General features: G+C 40.8%; 2 protein-coding genes across 5 annotated transcripts in view; both read right to left on the bottom strand.

The window, feature by feature from the left end:
• Positions 1–2,595: 2,595 nt before the first annotated feature.
• On the bottom strand, positions 2,596–6,113 carry Blos2 (biogenesis of lysosome-related organelles complex 1 subunit 2). Its single transcript, XM_081993371.1, has 3 exons — positions 5,834–6,113; positions 3,218–3,460; positions 2,596–2,782 (listed from the first exon to the last, which is right to left on the bottom strand). Exons 1-3 carry the CDS (start codon positions 5,880–5,882, stop codon positions 2,646–2,648), a joined length of 429 nt encoding a protein of 142 aa, XP_081849497.1. The 5' UTR covers positions 5,883–6,113; the 3' UTR covers positions 2,596–2,645.
• A 2,344-nt stretch (positions 6,114–8,457) lies between these two features.
• Positions 8,458–22,950, bottom strand: part of Polr3B (RNA polymerase III subunit RpIII128) — a 124,207-nt gene continuing 109,714 nt past the window's right edge. For all 4 annotated transcript variants that reach the window (XM_081993343.1, XM_081993344.1, XM_081993345.1 and 1 more), the window contains 11 exons: positions 22,528–22,728; positions 21,804–21,966; positions 21,487–21,741; positions 19,775–19,975; positions 17,358–17,551; positions 17,084–17,281; positions 15,722–15,971; positions 15,514–15,657; positions 14,367–14,568; positions 8,800–8,913; positions 8,458–8,691 (listed from right to left, as the gene is read on the bottom strand). In XM_081993343.1, coding sequence (XP_081849469.1) covers positions 8,472–8,691; positions 8,800–8,913; positions 14,367–14,568; positions 15,514–15,657; positions 15,722–15,971; positions 17,084–17,281; positions 17,358–17,551; positions 19,775–19,975; positions 21,487–21,741; positions 21,804–21,966; positions 22,528–22,728 — 2,142 coding nt within the window. In that variant the 3' untranslated portion in view covers positions 8,458–8,471. The remainder of the gene's footprint in view (positions 8,692–8,799; positions 8,914–14,366; positions 14,569–15,513; positions 15,658–15,721; positions 15,972–17,083; positions 17,282–17,357; positions 17,552–19,774; positions 19,976–21,486; positions 21,742–21,803; positions 21,967–22,527; positions 22,729–22,950) is intronic.

The following is a 22,950-nucleotide window of genomic DNA, read 5'->3' as shown; positions in this document are numbered from 1 at the left end:
GGCCCCCCTCGAGCGACTCATCTTCAAAGATGCTGGCCGAAACGGATCTGCGATTTCAAGGTAAGTGGGTTTTTCGAAGCCCTCTAGCGGCCAAACGGTGCAACCGATCCGGTCGCGTTATGGCATTTTCGGAAAGCTTAGAGTGTGGGCTATCGTTTTGTTTCAGTGACATTTCGCTGTATGTCCTCAAATAAGGGAGTTATGCGCGGTCAAAGGGTTGAGTGTCCCCGAGGGGGGACACTCAACTTTGACGCCCTCTAGCGGGCAAACCGCGTAACCAATCGATGCGTGTAGGCATATTTTTGGAAAGCTGACACTCAGGGCTACATTTTTGTTTCAGTGACGTTTTGCCGTCAAGTGTCAAATAAGCAAGTTATTCAAGGTCAAACGTCTCGGGGTCTTTGTGAGTGGGATTTTTTCCGGAAATTTGAATTTTTTTTGATTAATGGGATTATTTAGGAATTATTTACATTTTCGATCGATCTGGCAACCTTGAAGGCAAACCAGAATGCGGATTTTACATTGTTTTGGTCAAAAATTACGACTTGTTTACTGAAAAACTACGGAATTGGTTAATTTTAAACCGGATGACGTAATGGTCGTTTAAATGTATACGTATATAACTTTGACAGGTCATGAATCTGTCAATTTTTAGGTTATGACAGTGAAACTTTAGGTTAGGTTAGGCGAAACTTTCTGAGGTTAATTTGTAATTTTTTTCAAAATTTTTCCATTGTTTGTTTGACCGCCAGGGGGCGTTTTAAGTTTTGTTGCACTCACGTCGTTCAATCGTAAATAACTCGCTTATTTGACAGTTGACGTCCAAATGTCACTGAAACAAAAATGTAGTCCAAAGTGTCAGCTTTCAGAAAATATGATTTAATTATGTGATTGGTTGGACGGTTTGGCCGCTAGAGGACGTCAAAGTCTCACTAAATAAAACAAAAACTGATTTTTTGACACTTGTCGCTTTGACCTCGAATAACTCGCTTATTTGACAGTTGACGTCAAAATGTCATTGAAACAAAAATGTAGCCCAAAGTGTCAGCTTTCAGAAAATATGATTTAATCACGTGATTGCTTGGTCGGTTTGGCCGCTAGAGGGCGTCAAAGTCACTAAATAAAAAAAATCACTGATTTTTTGACACTTGTCGCTTTGACCTCGAATAACTCGCTTATTTGACAGTTGACGTCAAAATGTCACTGAAATAAAAATGTAGCCCAAAGTGTCAGCTTACAGAATATATGATTAAATCACGTGATTGGTTGGACGGTTTGGCCGCTAGAGGACGTCAAAGTCACTATAGATGACAAAAACACTGTTTTCTTGACATTTGTCTCTGAATAACTCGCTTATTTGACAGTTGACGTCAAAATGTTACTGAAGCAAAAATGTAGCCCAAAGTGTCAGCTTACAGAATATATGATCAAATCATGTGATTGGTTGGTCGGTTTGGCCGCTAGAGGGCGTCAAAGTCACTAAATAAAAAAAAACACTGATTTTTTGACACTTGTCGCTTTGACCTCGAATAACTCGCTTATTTGACAGTTGACGTCAAAATGTCACTGGAACAAAAATGTAGCCCAAAGTGTCAGCTTTCAGAAAATATGATTTAATCACGTGATTGCTTGGTCGGTTTGGCCGCTGGAGGACGTCAAAGTCACTATAGACGACAAAAACAATGTTTTCTTGACACTTGTCTCTTTGTCACTGAATAACTGGCTTATTTGACAGTTGACGTCAAAATGTCACTGAAACAAAAATGTAGCCCAAAGTGTCAGCTTTCAGAAAATATAGCCGCTTAAGTTAATCGGTTTAGTCGTTTGGCCGCTAGAGGGCGTTAAAGTCACCAAACAAAAAAAAACACTGATTTTTTGACACTTGTCGCTTTGACCTCGAATAACTCGCTTATTTGACAGTTGACGTCAAAATGTCACTGAAACAAAAATGTAGCCCAAAGTGTCAGCTTTCAGAAAATATGGCCGCTTAAGTTAATCGGTTTAGTCGTTTGGCCGCTAGAGGGCGTTAAAGTCACCAAACAAAGAAAAACACTGATTTTTTGACACTTGTCGCTTTGACCTCGAATAACTCGCTTATTTGACAGTTGACGTCAAAATGTCACTGAAATAAAAATGTAGCCCAAAGTGTCAGCTTTCAGAAAATATGATCTAATCACGTGATTGGTTGGTCGGTTTGGCCGCTAGAGGGCTTCAAACTCACTAAATAAAAAAAAAACACTGATTTTTGGACACTTTTCGCTTTAACCTCGAATAACTCGCTTATTTGACAGTTGACGTCGAAATGTCACTGAAACAAAAATGTAGCCCAAGGTGTCAGCTTTCAGAAAATATGATCTAATCATGTGATTGGTTGGTCGGTTTAGCCGCTAGAGGGCGTCAAAGTCACTAAATAAAAAAAAGCACTGATTTTTTGACATTTGTCGCTTTGACCTTCCATAACTCTCGTATTTGACAGCTGACGTCAAAATGACATAGAAGCAAAAAGACAGTCCATAGTGTCAGCTTTCAGAAAAAACGATCAAACCACGCGATTGGTGGGGCGGTTTGGGCGCTAGAGGGCGTCAAACACACACAAACAACTAATAATTTATTTAAAACGCATTGTTGCCAAACTGGTGTAAAAATTAGCGTTTTTCCAGCGTTTTAAACTTGGCCTCGAGTCGTTTGCTGTACGCGTCCAATTTGTAGGCGGCCTGCTCCAACTTGGCAACGCTGTCCTCGATTTGATCGATTTGCGCCAGAAGCGGCAACAAACTGTCGTCTGCAAAACAGAAAATGTGCGAATAAACAAATTAAATTTTAAAAATTAATTAATTTTAATGAAATAATATAATAATAATTAATTTTTATTTTTTTAATTTTTTTTTTTTTTTTTAATTTTTTTTTTAATTTTTTTTTTAATTTTTTAATTTTTTTTTAAATTTTTTTTTTTTTTTTTTTTGTGGTTTTTCTAGCCTTAAAACTGGTTTTAAGGCTTTTTATAATTAATTATTATTATTATTATTTTTTATTATTATTAATATTTTTTTTTTTAATTTTTTTTTTTTTAATTTTTTTAATTTTTTTTTTATTTATTTATTTTTTTTTTTTTGTGGTTTTTCCAGCCTTAAAACTAGTTTTAAGGCTTTTTATAATTAATTATTATTATTTTTAATATATATATTTTTTTTTCATCAACTTTCTTGGTAATACTGACGTTTGACGTTCAAATCTGTCATATTTTTGCTGACATTGACGGCAATCTGTCGCATGTCGGTGTATTTCGTCCACGTGACCCGATTCATGGTTTCGAGCAGCTTGTAATCGTCCAAATTGGCGGTCAATTCGCCGTAAAGATAATCGGACGTTTTACCAAACAGCGCGTTGGCCAAACGGCTCAAATTCGGATCGTGCGGATCCAAAGCCTCGAAACTTGACGTTGACGTTGACAGCGTGGGACCTGAAATTGGTATTTTCTGAAAGCTGACACTTTGGGCTACATTTTTGTTTCAGTGACGTTTTGACGTCAACTGTCACATAAGCGAGTTATTCGAGGTCAAAGCGACAAGTGTCAAAAAATCAGTGGTTTTTTTGTTTGGTGACTTTAACGCCCTCTAGCGGCCAAACCGACCAATCAATCACGTGGTTTGATCATATATTCTGAAAGCTGACACTTTGGGCTACATTTTTGTTTCAGTGACATTTTGACGTCAACTGTCACATAAGCGAGTTAATCGAGGTCAAAGCGACAAGTATCAAAAAATCAGTGTTTTTTTTTTATTTAGCAACTTTGACGCCCTCTAGCGGCCAAACCGACCAACCAATCACGTGATTAGATCATATATTCTGAAAGCTGACATTTTGGGCTACATTTTTGTTTCAGTGACATTTTGACGTCAACTGTCACATAAGCGAGTTATTCGAGGTCAAAGCGACAAGTGTCAAAAAATCAGTATTTTTTTTTGTTTAGTGACTTTAACGCCCTCTAGCGGCCAAACCGACCAACCAATCACGTGATTTGATCATATATTCTGAAAGCTGACACTTTGGGCTACATTTTTGTTTCAGTGACACTTTGACGTCAACTGTCACATAAGCGAGTTATTCGAGGTCAAAGCGACAAGTGTTAAAAAATCAGTGTTTTTTTTTGTTTAGTGACTTTGACGTCCTCTAGCGGCCAAACCGACCAACCAATCACGTGGTTTGATCATATATTCTGAAAGCTGACACTTTGGGCTACATTTTTGTTTCAGTGACACTTTGACGTCAACTGTCACATAAGCGAGTTATTCGAGGTCAAAGCGACAAGTGTTAAAAAATCAGTGTTTTTTTTTGTTTAGTGACTTTGACGTCCTCTAGCGGCCAAACCGACCAACCAATCACGTGGTTTGATCATATATTCTGAAAGCTGACACTTTGGGCTACATTTTTGTTTCAGTGACATTTTGACGTCAACTCTCACATAAGCGAGTTATTCGAGGTCAAAGCGACAAGTGTCAAAAAATCAGTGGTTTTTTTGTTTGGTGACTTTAACGCCCTCTAGCGGCCAAACCGACCAACCAATCACGTGGTTTGATCATATATTCTGAAAGCTGACACTTTGGGCTACATTTTTGTTTCAGTGACATTTTGACGTCAACTGTCACATAAGCGAGTTAATCGAGGTCAAAGCGACAAGTGTCAAAAAATCAGTGTTTTTTTTTGTTTAGTGACTTTGACGTCCTCTAGCGGCCAAACCGACCAACCAATCACGTGATTTGATCATATATTCTGAAAGCTGACATTTTGGGCTACATTTTTGTTTCAGTGACATTTTGACGTCAACTGTCAAATAAGCGAGTAATTCAGTGACAAAGAGACAAGTGTCAAGAAAAAAAAAAAAAGAAATTTTCGTCGAAATTTTAGGAATTTTTCGTCCAAAAAATCCTCATTTGGACAAAATTTTTGTGCATCGTTTCACTCAATCGTGAATAACTCAGTTATTTAAAACATTTACTATAGACACATAATAGGATTATAGATAGCCAATGAATGGGGCTATCCATTGGTGGAAACTGCGCACCGCTAAGTTGCACCGTTTGGCCGCTAGAGGGCGTCAAAGTTGACTAAAAATTTTCGGACATTTTCCTCGATATCTCGGAAACGGTTCAATTGATCGAGTTGAAAATTTTAGTGGCGGTGGACCTCGATGAGACGCAACTTTTTTCTTATGTACCATTTTTTTGTAAAACGTACCGTTTTTTTATAAAAAAATAAAAAATGAAATTTTGAAATTTTTCAAAGGGGTCCCCCCCTAGGAATTTTCCGTCCAAAAACTTTTTTTTTTTTCAAAAATTTTTTTTGTAAATCGTACCGTTTTTTTTCGTCATTCTGGTGAGAGTTGTTGTCAAATTTACCTAAAAATGCAAGTTTTTCGCTTGAAAATAGTGAAAAAAAGCTTTTGGACTGTTATTAGGCCAGTTCGGGAGGGTCGAGGGGGAAATAGGTTAATTTGTCAGTTTGGGGCCTCCCTGAAAGGGCCAATTTAAGTTGTTTCCTCTAGCGAGGCTTGGGAAAGCCCCCCCCAGTGCGTTAGCCCCCCTTTTACCTCAAAAACTTTGTTTAAAGCAACTTTTTCCAAGTAACTCGGTTACAAGCTTACGCAGGGGGTTTGGAGCCCTGGAATCAAGCGTCTAAAAAGCAAGTTTAACGTTTTTAATGTTGGTACAGCCCCCCAAGGGGCGCAGCCCCCTTTTTCCCCCCCAAAAAAACACTATTTTCCAAATAACTCAATTACAAGTTTACACACCGAGTTTTAGGCCTTAAAATGGTTTAAAAGACAGTTTCCACTAACCTTTTCTAGGTGAGTCGGTTACACCGTCCGAATCCATGTCCTCTGCCATCCAAAACCACTCAAACAACCCCGCAAAGTTAATAAACCAGTTTTAAGGCTGGAAAAACCACAAAATTTGGTAAACAAACCAGATTTGTGAGGTTAGAATGACGGTGTACTGTCAAAAGTCAAATTTATACTTTCCTTGCGCTGTCAAGCGGGATAATAGGCAACCAATTACAAGCGAGCCGCGGGTAAAATCAAGTAGGCCGTGACGTCAGTGGAACCAATATGGCGGCGGGGGCCCTTTCAAATTGGAAGGTTTTGAGCCCTAAAAATCGCATTTTTTGGGTTGTTTTCGTGCGGGGTGTTTGTGCAGTGTTGCCGCGTTTTTTCCGGTACCCCCCGGGGGGGAATTTGCGTGAAAATCCCGTTTGTACCGTTCAATTTAGTGTCTCCGGCAGAAAAAGAGACTTTTCCGTTCGAATTGTGCCATATTCGGGTCCCATGGGGCTAGAACTCTCCAAATACAGTTTTTTACGAGGTAAGTGGCATTTTCTAGCGTTTTACGTTAAATTTGCTTGAAAAATAACGCGCAAAAAAAAAAAAAATGAAATTTTGAAATTTTTCGAACCCTAGGAATTTTTCGTCCAAAAAATCCTCATTTGGACGAAATTTTTGTGCATCGTTTCATTCAATCGTAAATAACTCAGTTATTTAAAACATTTACTATAGACACATAATAGGATTATAGATAGCCAATGAATGGGGCTATCCATTGGTGGAAACGGCGCACCGCTAAGTTATACCGTTTGGCCGCTAGAGGGCGTCAAAGTTGACTAAAAATTTTCGGACATTTTCCTCGATATCTCGGAAACGGTTCAATTGATCGAGTTGATAATTTTAGTGGGAGTGGATCTCGATGAGACGCAACTTTTTTCTTATGTACCATTTTTTTGTAAAACGTACCGTTTTTTTATAAAAAAATAAAAAATGAAATTTTGAAATTTTTCAAAGGGGTCCCCCTAGGAATTTTTCGTCCAAAAACTTGTAAAACGTACCGTTTTTTTCGTCATTCTGGTGAGAGTTGTTGTCAAATTTACCTAAAAATGCAAGTTTTCCGCTTGAAAATAGTGAAAAAAAGCTTTTGGACTGTTATTAGGCCAGTTCGGGAGGGTCGAGGGGGAAATAGGTTAATTTGTCAGTTTGGGGCCTCCCTGAAAGGGCCAATTTAAGTTGTTTCCTCTAGCGAGGCTTGGGAAAGCCCCCCAAAGTGCGTTAGCCCCCTTTTTGCCTCAAAAACTTTGTTTAAAGCAACTTTTTCCAAGTAACTCGGTTACAAGCTTACGCAGGGGGTTTGGAGCCCTGGAATCAAGCGTCTAAAAAGCAAGTTTAACGTTTTTAATGTTGGTACAGCCCCCCAAGGGGCGCAGCCCCTTTTTTCCCCCCAAAAAAACACTATTTTCCAAATAACTCGATTACAAGTTCACACACCGAGTTTTAGGCCTTAAAATGGTTTAAAAGACAGTTTCCACTAACCTTTTCTAGGTGAGTCGGTTACACCGTCCGAATCCATGTCCTCTGCCATCCAAAACCACTCAAACAACCCCGCAAAGTTAATAAACCAGTTTTAAAGCTGGAAAAACCACAAAATTTGGTAAACAAACCAGATTTGTGAGGTTAGAATGACGCTGTACTGTCAAAAGTCAAATTTATACTTTCCTTGCGCTGTCAAGCGGGATAATAGGCAACCAATCACAAGCGACCGGCGGGTAAAATCAAGTAGGCCGTGACGTCAGTGGAACCAATATGGCGGCGGGGGGCCCTTCAAATTGGGACGTTTCAAGCCCTAAAAATCGCATTTTTTGGGTTGTTTTCGTGCGGGGTGTTTGTGCAGTGTTGCCGCGTTTTTTCCGGTACCCCCCGGGGGGGAATTTGCGTGAAAATCCCGTTTGTACCGTTCAATTTAGTGTCTCCGGCAGAAAAAGAGACTTTTCCGTTCGAATTGTGCCATATTCGGGTCCCATGGGGCTAGAACCCGTCGAATACAGTTTTTTACGAGGTAAGTGGCATTTTCTAGCGTTTTACGTTGAATTTGCTTGAAAAATGACGCGCACCACCCTCGGACGGTACCATATCCTATCCAAGGGAGGGCAGGTTGGCTAAACTGTCACTGAAACGACACCGTTCAGCTAGATAGGTCAAGTAGGCCGGGGCCCTGTAACGTCACCGGGTAAAACCAATATGGCGGCCATTAGCTAGTTAAATCACCATGGAACTGAAATTTTTATTTTCCGAAACTTGACTTGACTTTGACGTCCTCTAGCGGCCAAACCGTCCAATCAATCACGTGGTTTGATGGTATTTTCTGAAAGCTGACACTGTGGGCTACATTTTTGTTTCAGTGACATTTTGACGTCAACTGTCAAATAAGCGAGTTATTCAAGGTCAAAGCAACCCATGTCAAAAAAAACCACATTTTTGTCAAGGGTGACTTTGACGTCCTCTAGCGGCCAAACCGTCCAATCAATCACGTGATTGAATGATATTTTCTGAAAGCTGACACTTTGGGCTACATTTTCGTTTCAGTGACATTTCGACGTCAACTGTCAAATAAGCGAGTTATTCGGTGACAAAGAGACAAGTGTCAAAAATTAGTTTATTTACAATAATGACTTAAAGTGAGCCGTGCCGTAATGTTCATCGCTTGCAGTTCCGTAAGTAGCAATTTACAGGCGTAGGGCATCGTGATGCTGGAGACATGCGCGGAACTTTTGCAACTGTTGCACCAGCCGCAGTAGCCGAGACGACCGCATTGGTTGCACACGTCCACCTCGCATTGGTCGCTCGATACCATCAAACGTTCCACCAGCATCATACTAAAGCAAAGAAAAAAAAAATAGAAAATCTATAGTTTGTCTCAAAACAGTAGGGTGGCAGTACAGTCGAAACCACAACAATTTGCACAGTTACGTCACAAAATTTACCTGGCGCCGTAGCCAATCAGACAGTCGCGTTCCATTTCGCCGAGCCGCAAGCCTCCGTCGCGACTGCGCCCCTCTGTCGGTTGACGTGTCAACACCGCTCTCGGACCTCTCGCTCTGACAAATTGCAAACAAAAAAATTCAACTCAATTTTTCCGACATTTTGGCGAATGCGCCAAGTTTCCCGTCAAAAAAAAAACCGTTTCGAAGACAGTTCGACAGCCACTGTAAACATTTTCGTGTTTCTGAGCTCGGAGGGATCGCAAAACAGTTTCAGAACGTCTGATGTTGCTCTTAAAGATCAGAAGACAGTTTTAGAACATCTGGTGACATTTTGATGTTTCTGAGCCATTGAAAAACAGTTTGGCAACCTCTGAAGGATCGGAAGACAGTTTTAGAAGCGCCGATGTAATTTTGATGTTTCTGAGCCAGTTTGAAACAGTTTCAGAACGTCTGATGTTGCTCTATTAAAGATCAGACGACAGTTTTAGAACATCTGGTGACATTTTGATGTTTCTGAGCCATTGAAAAACAGTTTGGCAACCTCTGAAGGATCGGAAGACAGTTTTAGAAGCGCCGATGTCATTTTGATGTTTCTGAGCCAGTTTGAAACAGTTTCAGAACGTCTGATGTTGTCTTTAAAGATCAGACGACAGTTTTAGAACATCTGGTGACATTTTGATGTTTCCGAGCCATTGAAAAACAGTTTGGCAACCTCTGAAGGAACGGAAGACAGTTTTAGAAGCGCCGATGTAATTTTGATGTTTCTGAGCCGTTTAAAACAGTTTCAGAACGTCTGATGTTGCTCTTAAAGATCAGAAGACAGTTTTAGAACATCTGGTGACATTTTGATGTTTCTGAGCCATTGAAAAACAGTTTGGCAACCTCTGAAGGATCGGAAGACAGTTTTAGAAGCGCCGATGTAATTTTGATGTTTCTGAGCCAGTTAAAACAGTTTCAGAACGTCTGATGTTGCTCTTAAAGATCAGACGACAGTTTTAGAACATCTGGTGACATTTTGATGTTTCTGAGCCAATGAAAAACAGTTTGGCAACCTCTGAAGGATCGGAAGACAGTTTTAGAAGCGCCGATGTAATTTTGATGTTTCTGAGCCAGTTAAAACAGTTTCAGAACGTCTGATGTTGCTCTATTAAAGATCAGACGACAGTTTTAGAACATCTGGTGACATTTTGATGTTTCTGAGCCATTGAAAAACAGTTTGGCAACCTCTGAAGGATCGGAAGACAGTTTTAGAAGCGCCGATGTCATTTTGATGTTTCTGAGCCAGTTAAAACAGTTTCAGAACGTCTGATGTTGCTCTATTAAAGATCAGACGACAGTTTTAGAACATCTGGTGACATTTTGATGTTTCTGAGCCATTGAAAAACAGTTTGGCAACCTCTGAAGGATCGGAAGACAGTTTTAGAAGCGCCGATGTAATTTTGATGTTTCTGAGCCAGTTAAAACAGTTTCAGAACGTCTGATGTTGCTCTATTAAAGATCAGACGACAGTTTTAGAACATCTGGTGACATTTTGATGTTTCTGAGCCATTGAAAAACAGTTTGGCAACCTCTGAAGGATCGGAAGACAGTTTTAGAAGCGCCGATGTAATTTTGATGTTTCTGAGCCAGTTAAAACAGTTTCAGAACGTCTGATGTTGCTCTATTAAAGATCAGACGACAGTTTTAGAACATCTGGTGTCATTTTGATGTTTCTGAGCCATTGAAAAACAGTTTGGCAACCTCTAATGCAACTCTGAAGGATCGGAAGACAGTTTTAGAAGCGCCGATGTCATTTTGATGTTTCCGAGCCATTGAAAACAGTTTCAGAACGTCTGATGTTGTTCTTAGAGATCAGACGACAGTTTTAGAACATCTGGTGACATTTTGATGTTTCTGAGCCATTGAAAAACAGTTTGGCAACCTCTGAAGGATCGGAAGACAGTTCTAGAAGCGCCGATGTCATTTTGATGTTTCTGAGCCAGTTAAAACAGTTTCAGAACGTCTGATGTTGCTCTATTAAAGATCAGACGACAGTTTTAGAACATCTGGTGACATTTTGATGTTTCTGAGCCATTGAAAAACAGTTTGGCAACCTCTGAAGGATCGGAAGACAGTTTTAGAAGCGCCGATGTAATTTTGATGTTTCTGAGCCAGTTAAAACAGTTTCAGAACGTCTGATGTTGCTCTATTAAAGATCAGACGACAGTTTTAGAACATCTGGTGTCATTTTGATGTTTCTGAGCCATTGAAAAACAGTTTGGCAACCTCTAATGCAACTCTGAAGGATCGGAAGACAGTTTTAGAAGCGCCGATGTAATTTTGATGTTTCTGAGCCAGTTAAAACAGTTTCAGAACGTCTGATGTTGCTCTATTAAAGATCAGACGACAGTTTTAGAACATCTGGTGTCATTTTGATGTTTCTGAGCCATTGAAAAACAGTTTGGCAACCTCTAATGCAACTCTGAAGGATCGGAAGACAGTTTTAGAAGCGCCGATGTCATTTTGATGTTTCCGAGCCATTGAAAACAGTTTCAGAACGTCTGATGTTGTTCTTAGAGATCAGACGACAGTTTTAGAACATCTGGTGACATTTTGATGTTTCTGAGCCATTGAAAAACAGTTTGGCAACCTCTGAAGGATCGGAAGACAGTTCTAGAAGCGCCGATGTCATTTTGATGTTTCTGAGCCAGTTAAAACAGTTTCAGAACGTCTGATGTTGCTCTATTAAAGATCAGACGACAGTTTTAGAACATCTGGTGACATTTTGATGTTTCTGAGCCATTGAAAAACAGTTTGGCAACCTCTGAAGGATCGGAAGACAGTTTTAGAAGCGCCGATGTAATTTTGATGTTTCTGAGCCAGTTAAAACAGTTTCAGAACGTCTGATGTTGCTCTATTAAAGATCAGACGACAGTTTTAGAACATCTGGTGTCATTTTGATGTTTCTGAGCCATTGAAAAACAGTTTGGCAACCTCTAATGCAACTCTGAAGGATCGGAAGACAGTTTTAGAAGCGCCGATGTAATTTTGATGTTTCTGAGCCAGTTAAAACAGTTTCAGAACGTCTGATGTTGCTCTATTAAAGATCAGACGACAGTTTTAGAACATCTGGTGACATTTTGATGTTTCTGAGCCATTGAAAAACAGTTTGGCAACCTCTGAAGGATCGGAAGACAGTTTTAGAAGCGCCGATGTAATTTTGATGTTTCTGAGCCAGTTTGAAACAGTTTCAGAACGTCTGATGTTGTCTTTAAAGATCAGACGACAGTTTTAGAACATCTGGTGACATTTTGATGTTTCTGAGCCATTGAAAAACAGTTTGGCAACCTCTGAAGGATCGGAAGACAGTTTTAGAAGCGCCGATGTAATTTTGATGTTTCTGAGCCAGTTAAAACAGTTTCAGAACGTCTGATGTTGCTCTATTAAAGATCAGACGACAGTTTTAGAACATCTGGTGACATTTTGATGTTTCTGAGCCATTGAAAAACAGTTTGGCAACCTCTGAAGGATCGGAAGACAGTTTTAGAAGCGCCGATGTAATTTTGATGTTTCTGAGCCAGTTAAAACAGTTTCAGAACGTCTGATGTTGCTCTATTAAAGATCAGACGACAGTTTTAGAACATCTGGTGACATTTTGATGTTTCTGAGCCATTGAAAAACAGTTTGGCAACCTCTGAAGGATCGGAAGACAGTTTTAGAAGCGCCGATGTAATTTTGATGTTTCTGAGCCAGTTAAAACAGTTTCAGAACGTCTGATGTTGCTCTATTAAAGATCAGACGACAGTTTTAGAACATCTGGTGACATTTTGATGTTTCTGAGCCATTGAAAAACAGTTTGGCAACCTCTGAAGGATCGGAAGACAGTTTTAGAAGCGCCGATGTAATTTTGATGTTTCTGAGCCAGTTAAAACAGTTTCAGAACGTCTGATGTTGCTCTATTAAAGATCAGACGACAGTTTTAGAACATCTGGTGTCATTTTGATGTTTCTGAGCCATTGAAAAACAGTTTGGCAACCTCTAATGCAACTCTGAAGGATCGGAAGACAGTTTTAGAAGCGCCGATGTCATTTTGATGTTTCCGAGCCATTGAAAACAGTTTCAGAACGTCTGATGTTGTTCTTAGAGATCAGACGACAGTTTTAGAACATCTGGTGACATTTTGATGTTTCTGAGCCATTGAAAAACAGTTTGGCAACCTCTGAAGGATCGGAAGACAGTTCTAGAAGCGCCGATGTCATTTTGATGTTTCTGAGCCAGTTAAAACAGTTTCAGAACGTCTGATGTTGCTCTATTAAAGATCAGACGACAGTTTTAGAACATCTGGTGACATTTTGATGTTTCTGAGCCATTGAAAAACAGTTTGGCAACCTCTGAAGGATCGGAAGACAGTTTTAGAAGCGCCGATGTAATTTTGATGTTTCTGAGCCAGTTAAAACAGTTTCAGAACGTCTGATGTTGCTCTATTAAAGATCAGACGACAGTTTTAGAACATCTGGTGTCATTTTGATGTTTCTGAGCCATTGAAAAACAGTTTGGCAACCTCTAATGCAACTCTGAAGGATCGGAAGACAGTTTTAGAAGCGCCGATGTAATTTTGATGTTTCTGAGCCAGTTAAAACAGTTTCAGAACGTCTGATGTTGCTCTATTAAAGATCAGACGACAGTTTTAGAACATCTGGTGACATTTTGATGTTTCTGAGCCATTGAAAAACAGTTTGGCAACCTCTGAAGGATCGGAAGACAGTTTTAGAAGCGCCGATGTAATTTTGATGTTTCTGAGCCAGTTAAAACAGTTTCAGAACGTCTGATGTTGCTCTATTAAAGATCAGACGACAGTTTTAGAACATCTGGTGTCATTTTGATGTTTCTGAGCCATTGAAAAACAGTTTGGCAACCTCTAATGCAACTCTGAAGGATCGGAAGACAGTTTTAGAAGCGCCGATGTAATTTTGATGTTTCTGAGCCAGTTAAAACAGTTTCAGAACGTCTGATGTTGCTCTATTAAAGATCAGACGACAGTTTTAGAACATCTGGTGACATTTTGATGTTTCTGAGCCATTGAAAAACAGTTTGGCAACCTCTGAAGGATCGGAAGACAGTTTTAGAAGCGCCGATGTAATTTTGATGTTTCTGAGCCAGTTTAAAACAGTTTCAGAACGTCTGATGTTGTTCTTAGAGATCAGACGACAGTTTTAGAACATCTGGTGACATTTTGATGTTTCCGAGCCATTGAAAAACAGTTTGGCAACCGCTGAAGGATCGGAAGACAGTTTTAGAAGCGCCGATGTCATTTTGATGTTTCTGAGCCAGTTTAAAACAGTTTCAGAACGTCTGATGTTGTTCTTAGAGATCAGACGACAGTTTTAGAACATCTGGTGACATTTTGATGTTTCTGAGCCATTGAAAAACAGTTTGGCAACCTCTAATGCAACTCTGAAGGATCGGAAGACAGTTTTAGAAGCGCTGATGTAATTTTGATGTTTCTGAGCCGTTTTTGCGCGCATTCGCCAAATTTTCAAGATTTTTTTTTTTTTTTTGTATTTTAAGGAGTAAATTAGTTTCTTTACCTGGCGTGTATTTTGTCTTGCACCATGTGCTTGAGTTTCTGATAGTAAACGGGGCCGGAATAAATGTAGGCTTCCAACGGCTCCCCCGTGATCCCGGAATAGAAAACGTCCTTGCCCTGATAGTTGTAGCCGTGCTTTTGGAGCTCTTCGCCGACGTCCTCCACCTTGGAACCGCCGAAAGCGGTGCCGTAATGGAATTTTCCTGGAAAAAAACCGAAAATCCGCCATTTTGGGTCGAGTTAGGTGGTGCTTGTGGGTACTCGTTTTCGACTAATTCGGGGACGGGGAATCCATTCCTGAAGTCGGTTTGACAGTAGCTGTCACCCAGTTCGAGAAAGTTACAAAAAATGGGGTGTTGAGAGGAGTTAGAGAAAAATGAACGGCACCATCGGATTCCCCGTCCCCGATTTAGTAGAAAACGAGTACAAACTCGATTTTTTCCAAAAAAATCAAAATGGCGGCTGTGGGAGCCATTTGCAATTTCCGCCATTTTGAATCGAAATAACCCAGGCTTGATGGTACTCGTTTTCGACTAATTCGGGGACGGGGAATCCATATCCGAAGTCGGTTTCACTCCAACTCTCATCCAGTTCGAGAAAGTTACAAAAAATGGGATGTTGAGAGGAGTTAGAAAAAAATGAAAGGCATTATCGAATTCCCCGTCCCCGATTTAATAGAAAACGAGTACAAACAAGATTTTTTCCAAAAAAATCAAAATGGCGGCAAAGGAAGCCATTTGTAATTTCCGCCATTTTGAATCGAAATAACCCAGGCTTGATGGTACTCCTTTTCGACTAATTCGGGGTCAGGGAATCCATATCTGAAGTCGGTTTGACAGTAGCTGTCACCCAGTTCGAGAAAGTTACCAAAAATGGGATGTCGGGAGGAGTTAGAAAAAAATGAATGGCATCATCGGATTCCCCGTCCCCGATTTAGTAGAAAACGAGTACAAACTCGATTTTTTCCAAAAAAATCAAAATGGCGGCTGTGGGAGCCATTTGCAATTTCCGCCATTTTGGCTCGAGATAAAGGGGGCTTGATGGTACTCGTTTTCGACTAATTCGGGGTCAGGGAATCCATTCCTGAAGTCGGTTTGACAGTAGCTGTCACCCAGTTCGAGAAACGTCATTATTGGACCACGACTCACCTTCAACGGTGCCCGCTTTGCCCGACAACAGTTCCAGCAATTTTCCGACCGTCATCCGCGACGGATAACCGTGCGGATTCATGATAATGTCCGGACAGATGCCGTACTCGTTGAACGGCATATCCTCCTGGTCGACTATTAGACCTGTCAAAAAATGGCGGGAAAAATGTCAAAAAGTCAAAAAAATTTGACAGCGAACGTCACTCACCCACCACGCCCTTTTGTCCATGCCTCGAGCTGAACTTGTCGCCGATTTCGGGCCTGCGCGTTTGCCTCAACAGGATCTTGATCAAGGTCGTGTCCTCCTCGTTGGTGCTCACGAGCACTTTTTCCACGTAGCTCGGTTCGACGTTTCGGTAGGAGAGGGGCGTGTCCTTGTACTCGACCTGTCCATCCCTAGTGCCGCCCGTCGATAACGGAAGCGTCGATATCGACGGAACCGATTTGTTCACCAACGTCTGCGCAAAAAAGCAATTTGACGCCATTTTCGAACGAGTTAGGTTAGGATTGATGGTACTCGTTTTCGACTAATTCGGGGACGGGGAATTCATATCTGAAGTCGGTTTCGCTCTAACTGTCACCCAGTTCGAGAAACTTCCAAAACCACCTGCTCCCACAGCCGACGTCCAATTTTTTGGAACTTTCTCGAACTGGGTGACAGTTAGAGCAAAACCGATTTCAGATATGGATTCCCCGTCCCCGAATTAGTCGAAAACGAGTACCCACAAGCCTAGGCTATTTCAATCCAAAATGGCGGAAATTGCAAATGGCTCCCACAGCCGCCATTTTGATTTTTTTGGAAAAAATCTTGTTTGTACTCGTTTTCTACTAAATCGAGGACGAGGAATCCAATGGTGCCGTTAATTTTTTCCTAACTCCTCCCGACGTCCCATTTTTTGGAACTTTCTCGAACTGGGTGAGAGTTAGAGCAAAACCGATTTCAGATATGGATTCCCCGTCCCCGAATTAGTCGAAAACGAGTACCATCAAGCCTATGCTATTTCGATCCAAAATGGCGGAAATTGCAAATGGCCTCTCCAAACGTCATTTTGACATTTTCGTAAAAAATCAAGTTTATACTCGTTTTCTACTAAATCGGGGACGGGGAATCCGATGGTGCCGTTAATTTTTTCCTAACTCCTCCCGACGTCCCATTTTTTGGAACTTTCTCGAACTGGGTGAGAGTTGGAGTGAAACCGACTTCAGATATGGATTCCCCATCCCCGAATTAGTCGAAAACGAGTACCATCAAGCCTGGGTTATTTCAATCCAAAATGGCGGAAATTGCAAATGGCTCCCACAGCCGCCATTTTGATTTTTTTTAAAAAAATCGAGTTTGTACTCGTTTTCTACTAAATCGGGGACGGGGAATCCGATGGTGCCGTTAATTTTTTCCTAACTCCTCCCGACGTCCCATTTTTTGGAACTTTCTCGAACTGGGTGACAGTTAGAGCAAAACCGACTTCAGATATGGATTCCCCGTCCCCGAATTAGTCGAAAACGAGTACAAACAAGCCCTAGCTAACTCAACCCAAAATGGCGGAATTTTCGATTTTTCCCATCAACTCACCTGTTTATTCTCGACCAACTCGCCGGGACTGGCAATACCGTCACTGTCCAAACCCTTGTGCTTCCACATGGGCTGATTGGTCTGCGCATCGATCATGGGACCCTGGATGCGATCGAACGTCTGATTCGGGTACCGTTTCATGACGCATTTCGAGTTTTTGTAGACGAGACAACGGCCGAAACCACGATCGATCGACGCCTATCGACGCAACAAAACAGCTGATTATCGATCGATAACCGCGACCCAGCCCTAGTTGGGAACGCGTCGCATTTACCTTGTTCAGAATCAGAGCGTCCTCGATATCGTAACCGCTGTAACTCATCACGGCAATTGTGGCGTTTTGGCCCGCGGGCAACTTATCGAAATTGGTCAGTTCGATCGATTTCGTTTTGCACATCGGCACCTGCGGATACACCAAATTGTACAGCAACGTGTCCATTCGGTTGCGTTGGTTGTAGCCGATGGTGCCTGTAAAATCGGTCGAAATTTGAATGGGACGACATTTTGTTTGACATTTTCTGAATCTACGCGAAATTCCCTTTAAAATGAGGTGCATAATGGTTTTTTGACTAAAAATTCAAAATGGCGGACTGAGACGCCATTTTGATTGTCATTTCTTGAATCTACGCGAAATTCCCTTTAAAATGAGGTGCAACATGGTTTTTGGACTAAAAATTCAAAATGGCGGACGCGGACGCCATTTTGTTTGTCATTTCTTGAATCTACGCGAAATTCCCTTTAAAATGAGGTGCATAATGTTTTTTTGACTAAAAATTCAAAATGGCGGACGGAGACGCCATTTTGTTTGTCATTTCTTGAATCTACGCGAAATTCCCTTTAAAACGAGGTGCATAATGGTTTTTTGACTAAAAATTCAAAATGGCGGACTGAGACGCCATTTTGTTTGTTATTCCTTGAATCTACGCGAAATTCCCTTTAAAATGAGGTGCATAATGGTTTTTTGAGTAAAAATTCAAAATGGCGGACTGAGACGCCATTTTGTTTGTCATTTCTTGAATCTACGCGAAATTCCCTTTAAAATGAGGTGCATAATGTTTTTTTGACTAAAAATTCAAAATGGCGGACTTAGACGCCATTTTGTTTGTCATTTCTTAAATCTACGCGAAATTCCCTTTAAAATGAGGTGCATAATGGTTTTTTGACTAAAAATTCAAAATGGCGGACGGAGACGCCATTTTGTTTGTCATTTCTTGAATCTACGCGAAATTCCCTTTAAAACGAGGTGCATAATGGTTTTTTGACTAAAAATTCAAAATGGCGGACTGAGACGCCATTTTGTTTGTCATTTCTTGAATCTACGCGAAATTCCCTTTAAAATGAGGTGCATAATGGTTTTTTGACTAAAAATTCAAAATGGCGGACTGAGACGCCATTTTGTTTGTCATTTCTTGAATCTACGCGAAATTCCCTTTAAAATGAGGTGCATAATGGTTTTTTGACTAAAAATTCAAAATGGCGGACTGAGACGCCATTTTGTTTGTCATTTCTTGAATCTACGCGAAATTCCCTTTAAAATGAGGTGCATAATGTTTTTTTGACTAAAAATTCAAAATGGCGGACTGAGACGCCATTTTGTTTGTCATTTCTTGAATCTACGCGAAATTCCCTTTAAAATGAGGTGCATAATGGTTTTTTGATTAAAAATTCAAAATGGCGGACTGAGACGCCATTTTGACTGTCATTTCTTGAATCTACGCGAAATTCCCTTTAAAATGAGGTGCATAATGTTTTTTTGACTAAAAATTCAAAATGGCGGACTGAGACGCCATTTTGTTTGTCATTTCTTGAATCTACGCGAAATTCCCTTTAAAATGAGGTGCATAATGGTTTTTTGACTAAAAATTCAAAATGGCGGACGGAGACGCCATTTTGTTTGTCATTTCTTGAATCTACGCGAAATTCCCTTTAAAATGAGGTGCATAATGGTTTTTTGACTAAAAATTCAAAATGGCGGACTGAGACGCCATTTTGTTTGTCATTTCTTGAATCTACGCGAAATTCCCTTTAAAATGAGGTGCATAATGGTTTTTTGATTAAAAATTCAAAATGGCGCACTGAGACGCCATTTTGTTTGTCATTTCTTGAATCTACGCGAAATTCCCTTTAAAATGAGGTGCATAATGGTTTTTTGACTAAAAATTCAAAATGGCGGACTGAGACGCCATTTTGTTTGTCATTTCTTGAATCTACGCGAAATTCCCTTTAAAATGAGGTGCATAATGGTTTTTTGAGTAAAAATTCAAAATGGCGGACTGAGACGCCATTTTGTTTGTCATTTCTTGAATCTACGCGAAATTCCCTTTAAAATGAGGTGCATAATGGTTTTTTGACTAAAAATTCAAAATGGCGGACTGAGACGCCATTTTGTTTGTCATTTCTTGAATCTACGCGAAATTCCCTTTAAAATGAGGTGCATAATGGTTTTTTGACTAAAAATTCAAAATGGCGGACTGAGACGCCATTTTGTTTGTCATTTCTTGAATCTACGCGAAATTCCCTTTAAAATGAGGTGCATAATGTTTTTTTGACTAAAAATTCAAAATGGCGGACGGAGACGCCATTTTGTTTGTCATTTCTTGAATCTACGCGAAATTCCCTTTAAAATGAGGTGCATAATGGTTTTTTGAGTAAAAATTCAAAATGGCGGACGGAGACGCAAACTAAACTCACCCATCGCTTGTTTGCCCATGGCGCACTGGTACGTGTTGCGCGGACTCTGATTGTGGTGGGGATACGGCACCAGTCCCGCGCAGACGCCCAGCAGAGTGAAGGGAGCAATCTCCAAATGGGTGGTCTGGGCGGTAATGTCCTTCTCGTAGCACGCGATAAAACTGTCGTTTTCCTCGTTCACGTCCAGAAATTCGATCAAACCTACGCCGGAAATTACATTATAAGGAAAAACTCAAAATGGCCGCCATTTTGGATTGAAATAGCCTAGGAATGATGGTACTCGTTTTCGACTAATTCGGGGTCAAGGAATCCATTTCTGCAGTCAGTTTGACAATATTTCGCACCCAGTTCGAGAAACTAAACTTTTCGTAAAAATCTGGGTTTGGGGGAGAGTTACGCAGAAATGAACGTCACCACTGAATTCCCCATCCTCGATTTAGTAGAAAACGAGTACAAACTTGATTTTTTACGAAAATGTCAAAATGACGCTTGTGGAGGCCATTTGCAATTTCCGCCATTTTGGATCGAAATAGCATAGGATTGATGGTACTCGTTTTCGACTAATTTGGGGTCAAGGAATCCATTTCTGATGTCAGTTTGACAATATTTCGCACCCAGTTCGAGAAACTTAACTTTTCGTAAAAATCTGGGTTTGGGGGAGAGTTACGCAAAAATGAACGTCACCACTGAATTCCCCATCCTCGATTTAGTAGAAAACGAGTATAAACTTGATTTTTTACGAAAATGTCAAAATGACGCTTGTGGACGCCATTTGCAATTTCCGCCATTTTGGATCAAAATAGCATAGGATTGATGGTACTCGTTTTCGACTAATTCGGGGTCAAGGAATCCATTTCTGATGTCAGTTTGGCAATATTTCGCACCCAGTTCGAGAAACTTAACTTTTCGTAAAAACCTGGGTTTGGGTGAGAGTTACGCAGAAATGAACGTCACCACTGAATTCCCCATCCTCGATTTAGTAGAAAACGAGTACAAACTTGATTTTTTACGAAAATGTCAAAATGACGCTTGTGGAGGCCATTTGCAATTTCCGCCATTTTGGATCGAAATAGCCCAGGCTTGATGGTACTCGTTTTCGACTAATTCGGGGTCAGGGAATCTATTTCTGATGTCAGTTTGACAATACTTCGCACCCAGTTCGAGAAACTTAACTTTTCGTAAAAATCTGGGTTAGGGGGAGAGTTACGCAAAAATGAACGTCACCACTGAATTCCCCATCCTCGATTTAGTAGAAAACGAGTACAAACTTGATTTTTTACGAAAATGTCAAAATGACGTTTTTGGACGCCATTTGCAATTTCCGCCATTTTGGATCGAAATAGCCCAGACTTGATGGTACTCGTTTTCGACTAATTCGGGGTCAAGGAATCCATTTCTGATGTCAGTTTGGCAATATTTCGCACCCAGTTCGAGAAACTTAACTTTTCGTAAAAATCTGGGTTTGGGGGAGAGTTACGCAAAAATGAACGTCACCACTGAATTCCCCATCCTCGATTTAGTAGAAAACGAGTACAAACTTGATTTTTTACGAAAATGTCAAAATGACGTTTGTGGAGGCCATTTGCAATTTCCGCCATTTTGGATCGAAATAGCCCAGGCTTGATGGTACTCGTTTTCGACTAATTCGGGGTCAAGGAATCCATTTCTGAGGTCAGTTTGACAGTAGCTGTCACCCAGTTCGAGAAACTTACCGTCGTGCAGTAGATCTTCGAAATTCCGGATTCCTTTCTCCAATTCGACGATGTGATGGCCGTTGACCAGCGGTCTAGCGTTTTCGACGATAATGTACGGTCGACAGAGACGGCCGCCGTCCGAACTAATGTACACGCATTTGTGCAAAAAACTCGGATAAATCGACACGTAATTCGAAATTTTCCCCTTGCGACGCATCAATCGAAACACGCGAATCAGCTTCGGGTAGTTGGTGGTCACGCCCAGAATGTTACCTGCGCAAATTGCGCAAAATTAGACGAAAATCAGGCTACGTTCGTGAATTTAAACAACGAACCGTTCAAAAACACGATAAACGCAGAAGGGCTGTGAATGGACAAGCTGGCAACAATGCCGATGTCCTGGACGCTCGCGTTTTTGGCCAATCGCACGATCGGATACTCGTCAATGTCGGTGGTGATGTGCGTCATTAGGGCGAGATTTTTCACTAGGCCGCAAGCCTAAAAATCACATTTTCCCGCCAAAATTTCAGTTGGAGACAAAAACGAACGTCACCGCTGAATTCCCCGTCCCCGAATTAGTCGAAAACCAGTTCAATCTCGGTTGGTTACGATAATGTCCAAACTCGGCTTGCGGACGCCATTTGCAATTTCCGCCATTTTGGCTTGAGATAAAGGGGTCTTCATGGTACTCGTTTTCGACTAATTTGGGGTCAGGGAATCTATTTTTCAAGTCAGTTTGTCCCTATCTTTCACCCAGTTCGAGATACTTGATTTTTTGTAAAAATCTAGGTTTGGGTAATAGTTACGTAGAAATGATTGTTACCACTGTATTCCCCGTCCTCGATTTAGTAGAAAACGAGTACAAACTTGATTTTTTACGCAAATGTCAAAATGACGCTTTTGGACGCCATTTGCAATTTTCGCCATTTTGAATCGAAACAACCCAGGCTTGATGGTACTCGTTTTCGACTAACTTGGGGACGGGGAATCCATTGCAACTGTCATTTTTGACATATCTCACAAAATAGTTAATTTTTATTTTTTTTAATTAAAACTTACCTCCCCTTCGGGGGTGTCGCTGGGACACAACATTCCCCATTGGCTGGGCTGCAAACTGCGCGGCCCCGACACTTTTCTGGTCGACTCAAACTGGGAATTGACGCGCGTCATCATGCCCAAAGCGGAAATGTAACTGAGCCGCGACAGCACCTGCGTCACGCCCAAACGTTCCATACGGAAACGCTTGATAGTCCAGTTTCCCTGGAAAAAAATGCAATTTCCGCCATTTTGGGTTGAGTTAGGTTAGGCTTGATGGTACTCGTTTTCGACTAATTTGGGGTCAGGGAATCCATTTCTGATGTCAGTTTGACAATATTTCGCACCCAGTTCGAGAAACTTAACTTTTCGTAAAAATCTGGGTTTGGGGGAGAGTTACGCAAAAATGAACGTCACCACTGAATTCCCCATCCTCGATTTAGTAGA

This window comes from Ips typographus, linkage group LG15 (assembly GCF_016097725.1).
Source record: "Ips typographus isolate SLU linkage group LG15, UJ_Ityp_2.0, whole genome shotgun sequence".
NCBI lineage: Eukaryota > Metazoa > Arthropoda > Insecta > Coleoptera > Curculionidae > Ips > Ips typographus.
This window is presented reverse-complemented; position numbering and strand designations above follow the sequence as displayed.

Bases quoted from the DNA above. Each gene is read 5' to 3' on its own strand.
- Blos2 (XM_081993371.1), bottom strand. From the start codon at position 5,882: ATGGCAGAGGACATGGATTCGGACGGTGTAACCGACTCACCTAGAAAA. The intron at 3,461-5,833 runs GTTAGTGGAAAC...TACCAATTTCAG, and splicing joins AACCGACTCACCTAGAAAAG to GTCCCACGCTGTCAACGTCA. The intron at 2,783-3,217 runs GTCAGTATTACC...TCTGTTTTGCAG, and splicing joins GACAGATTTGAACGTCAAAC to ACGACAGTTTGTTGCCGCTT.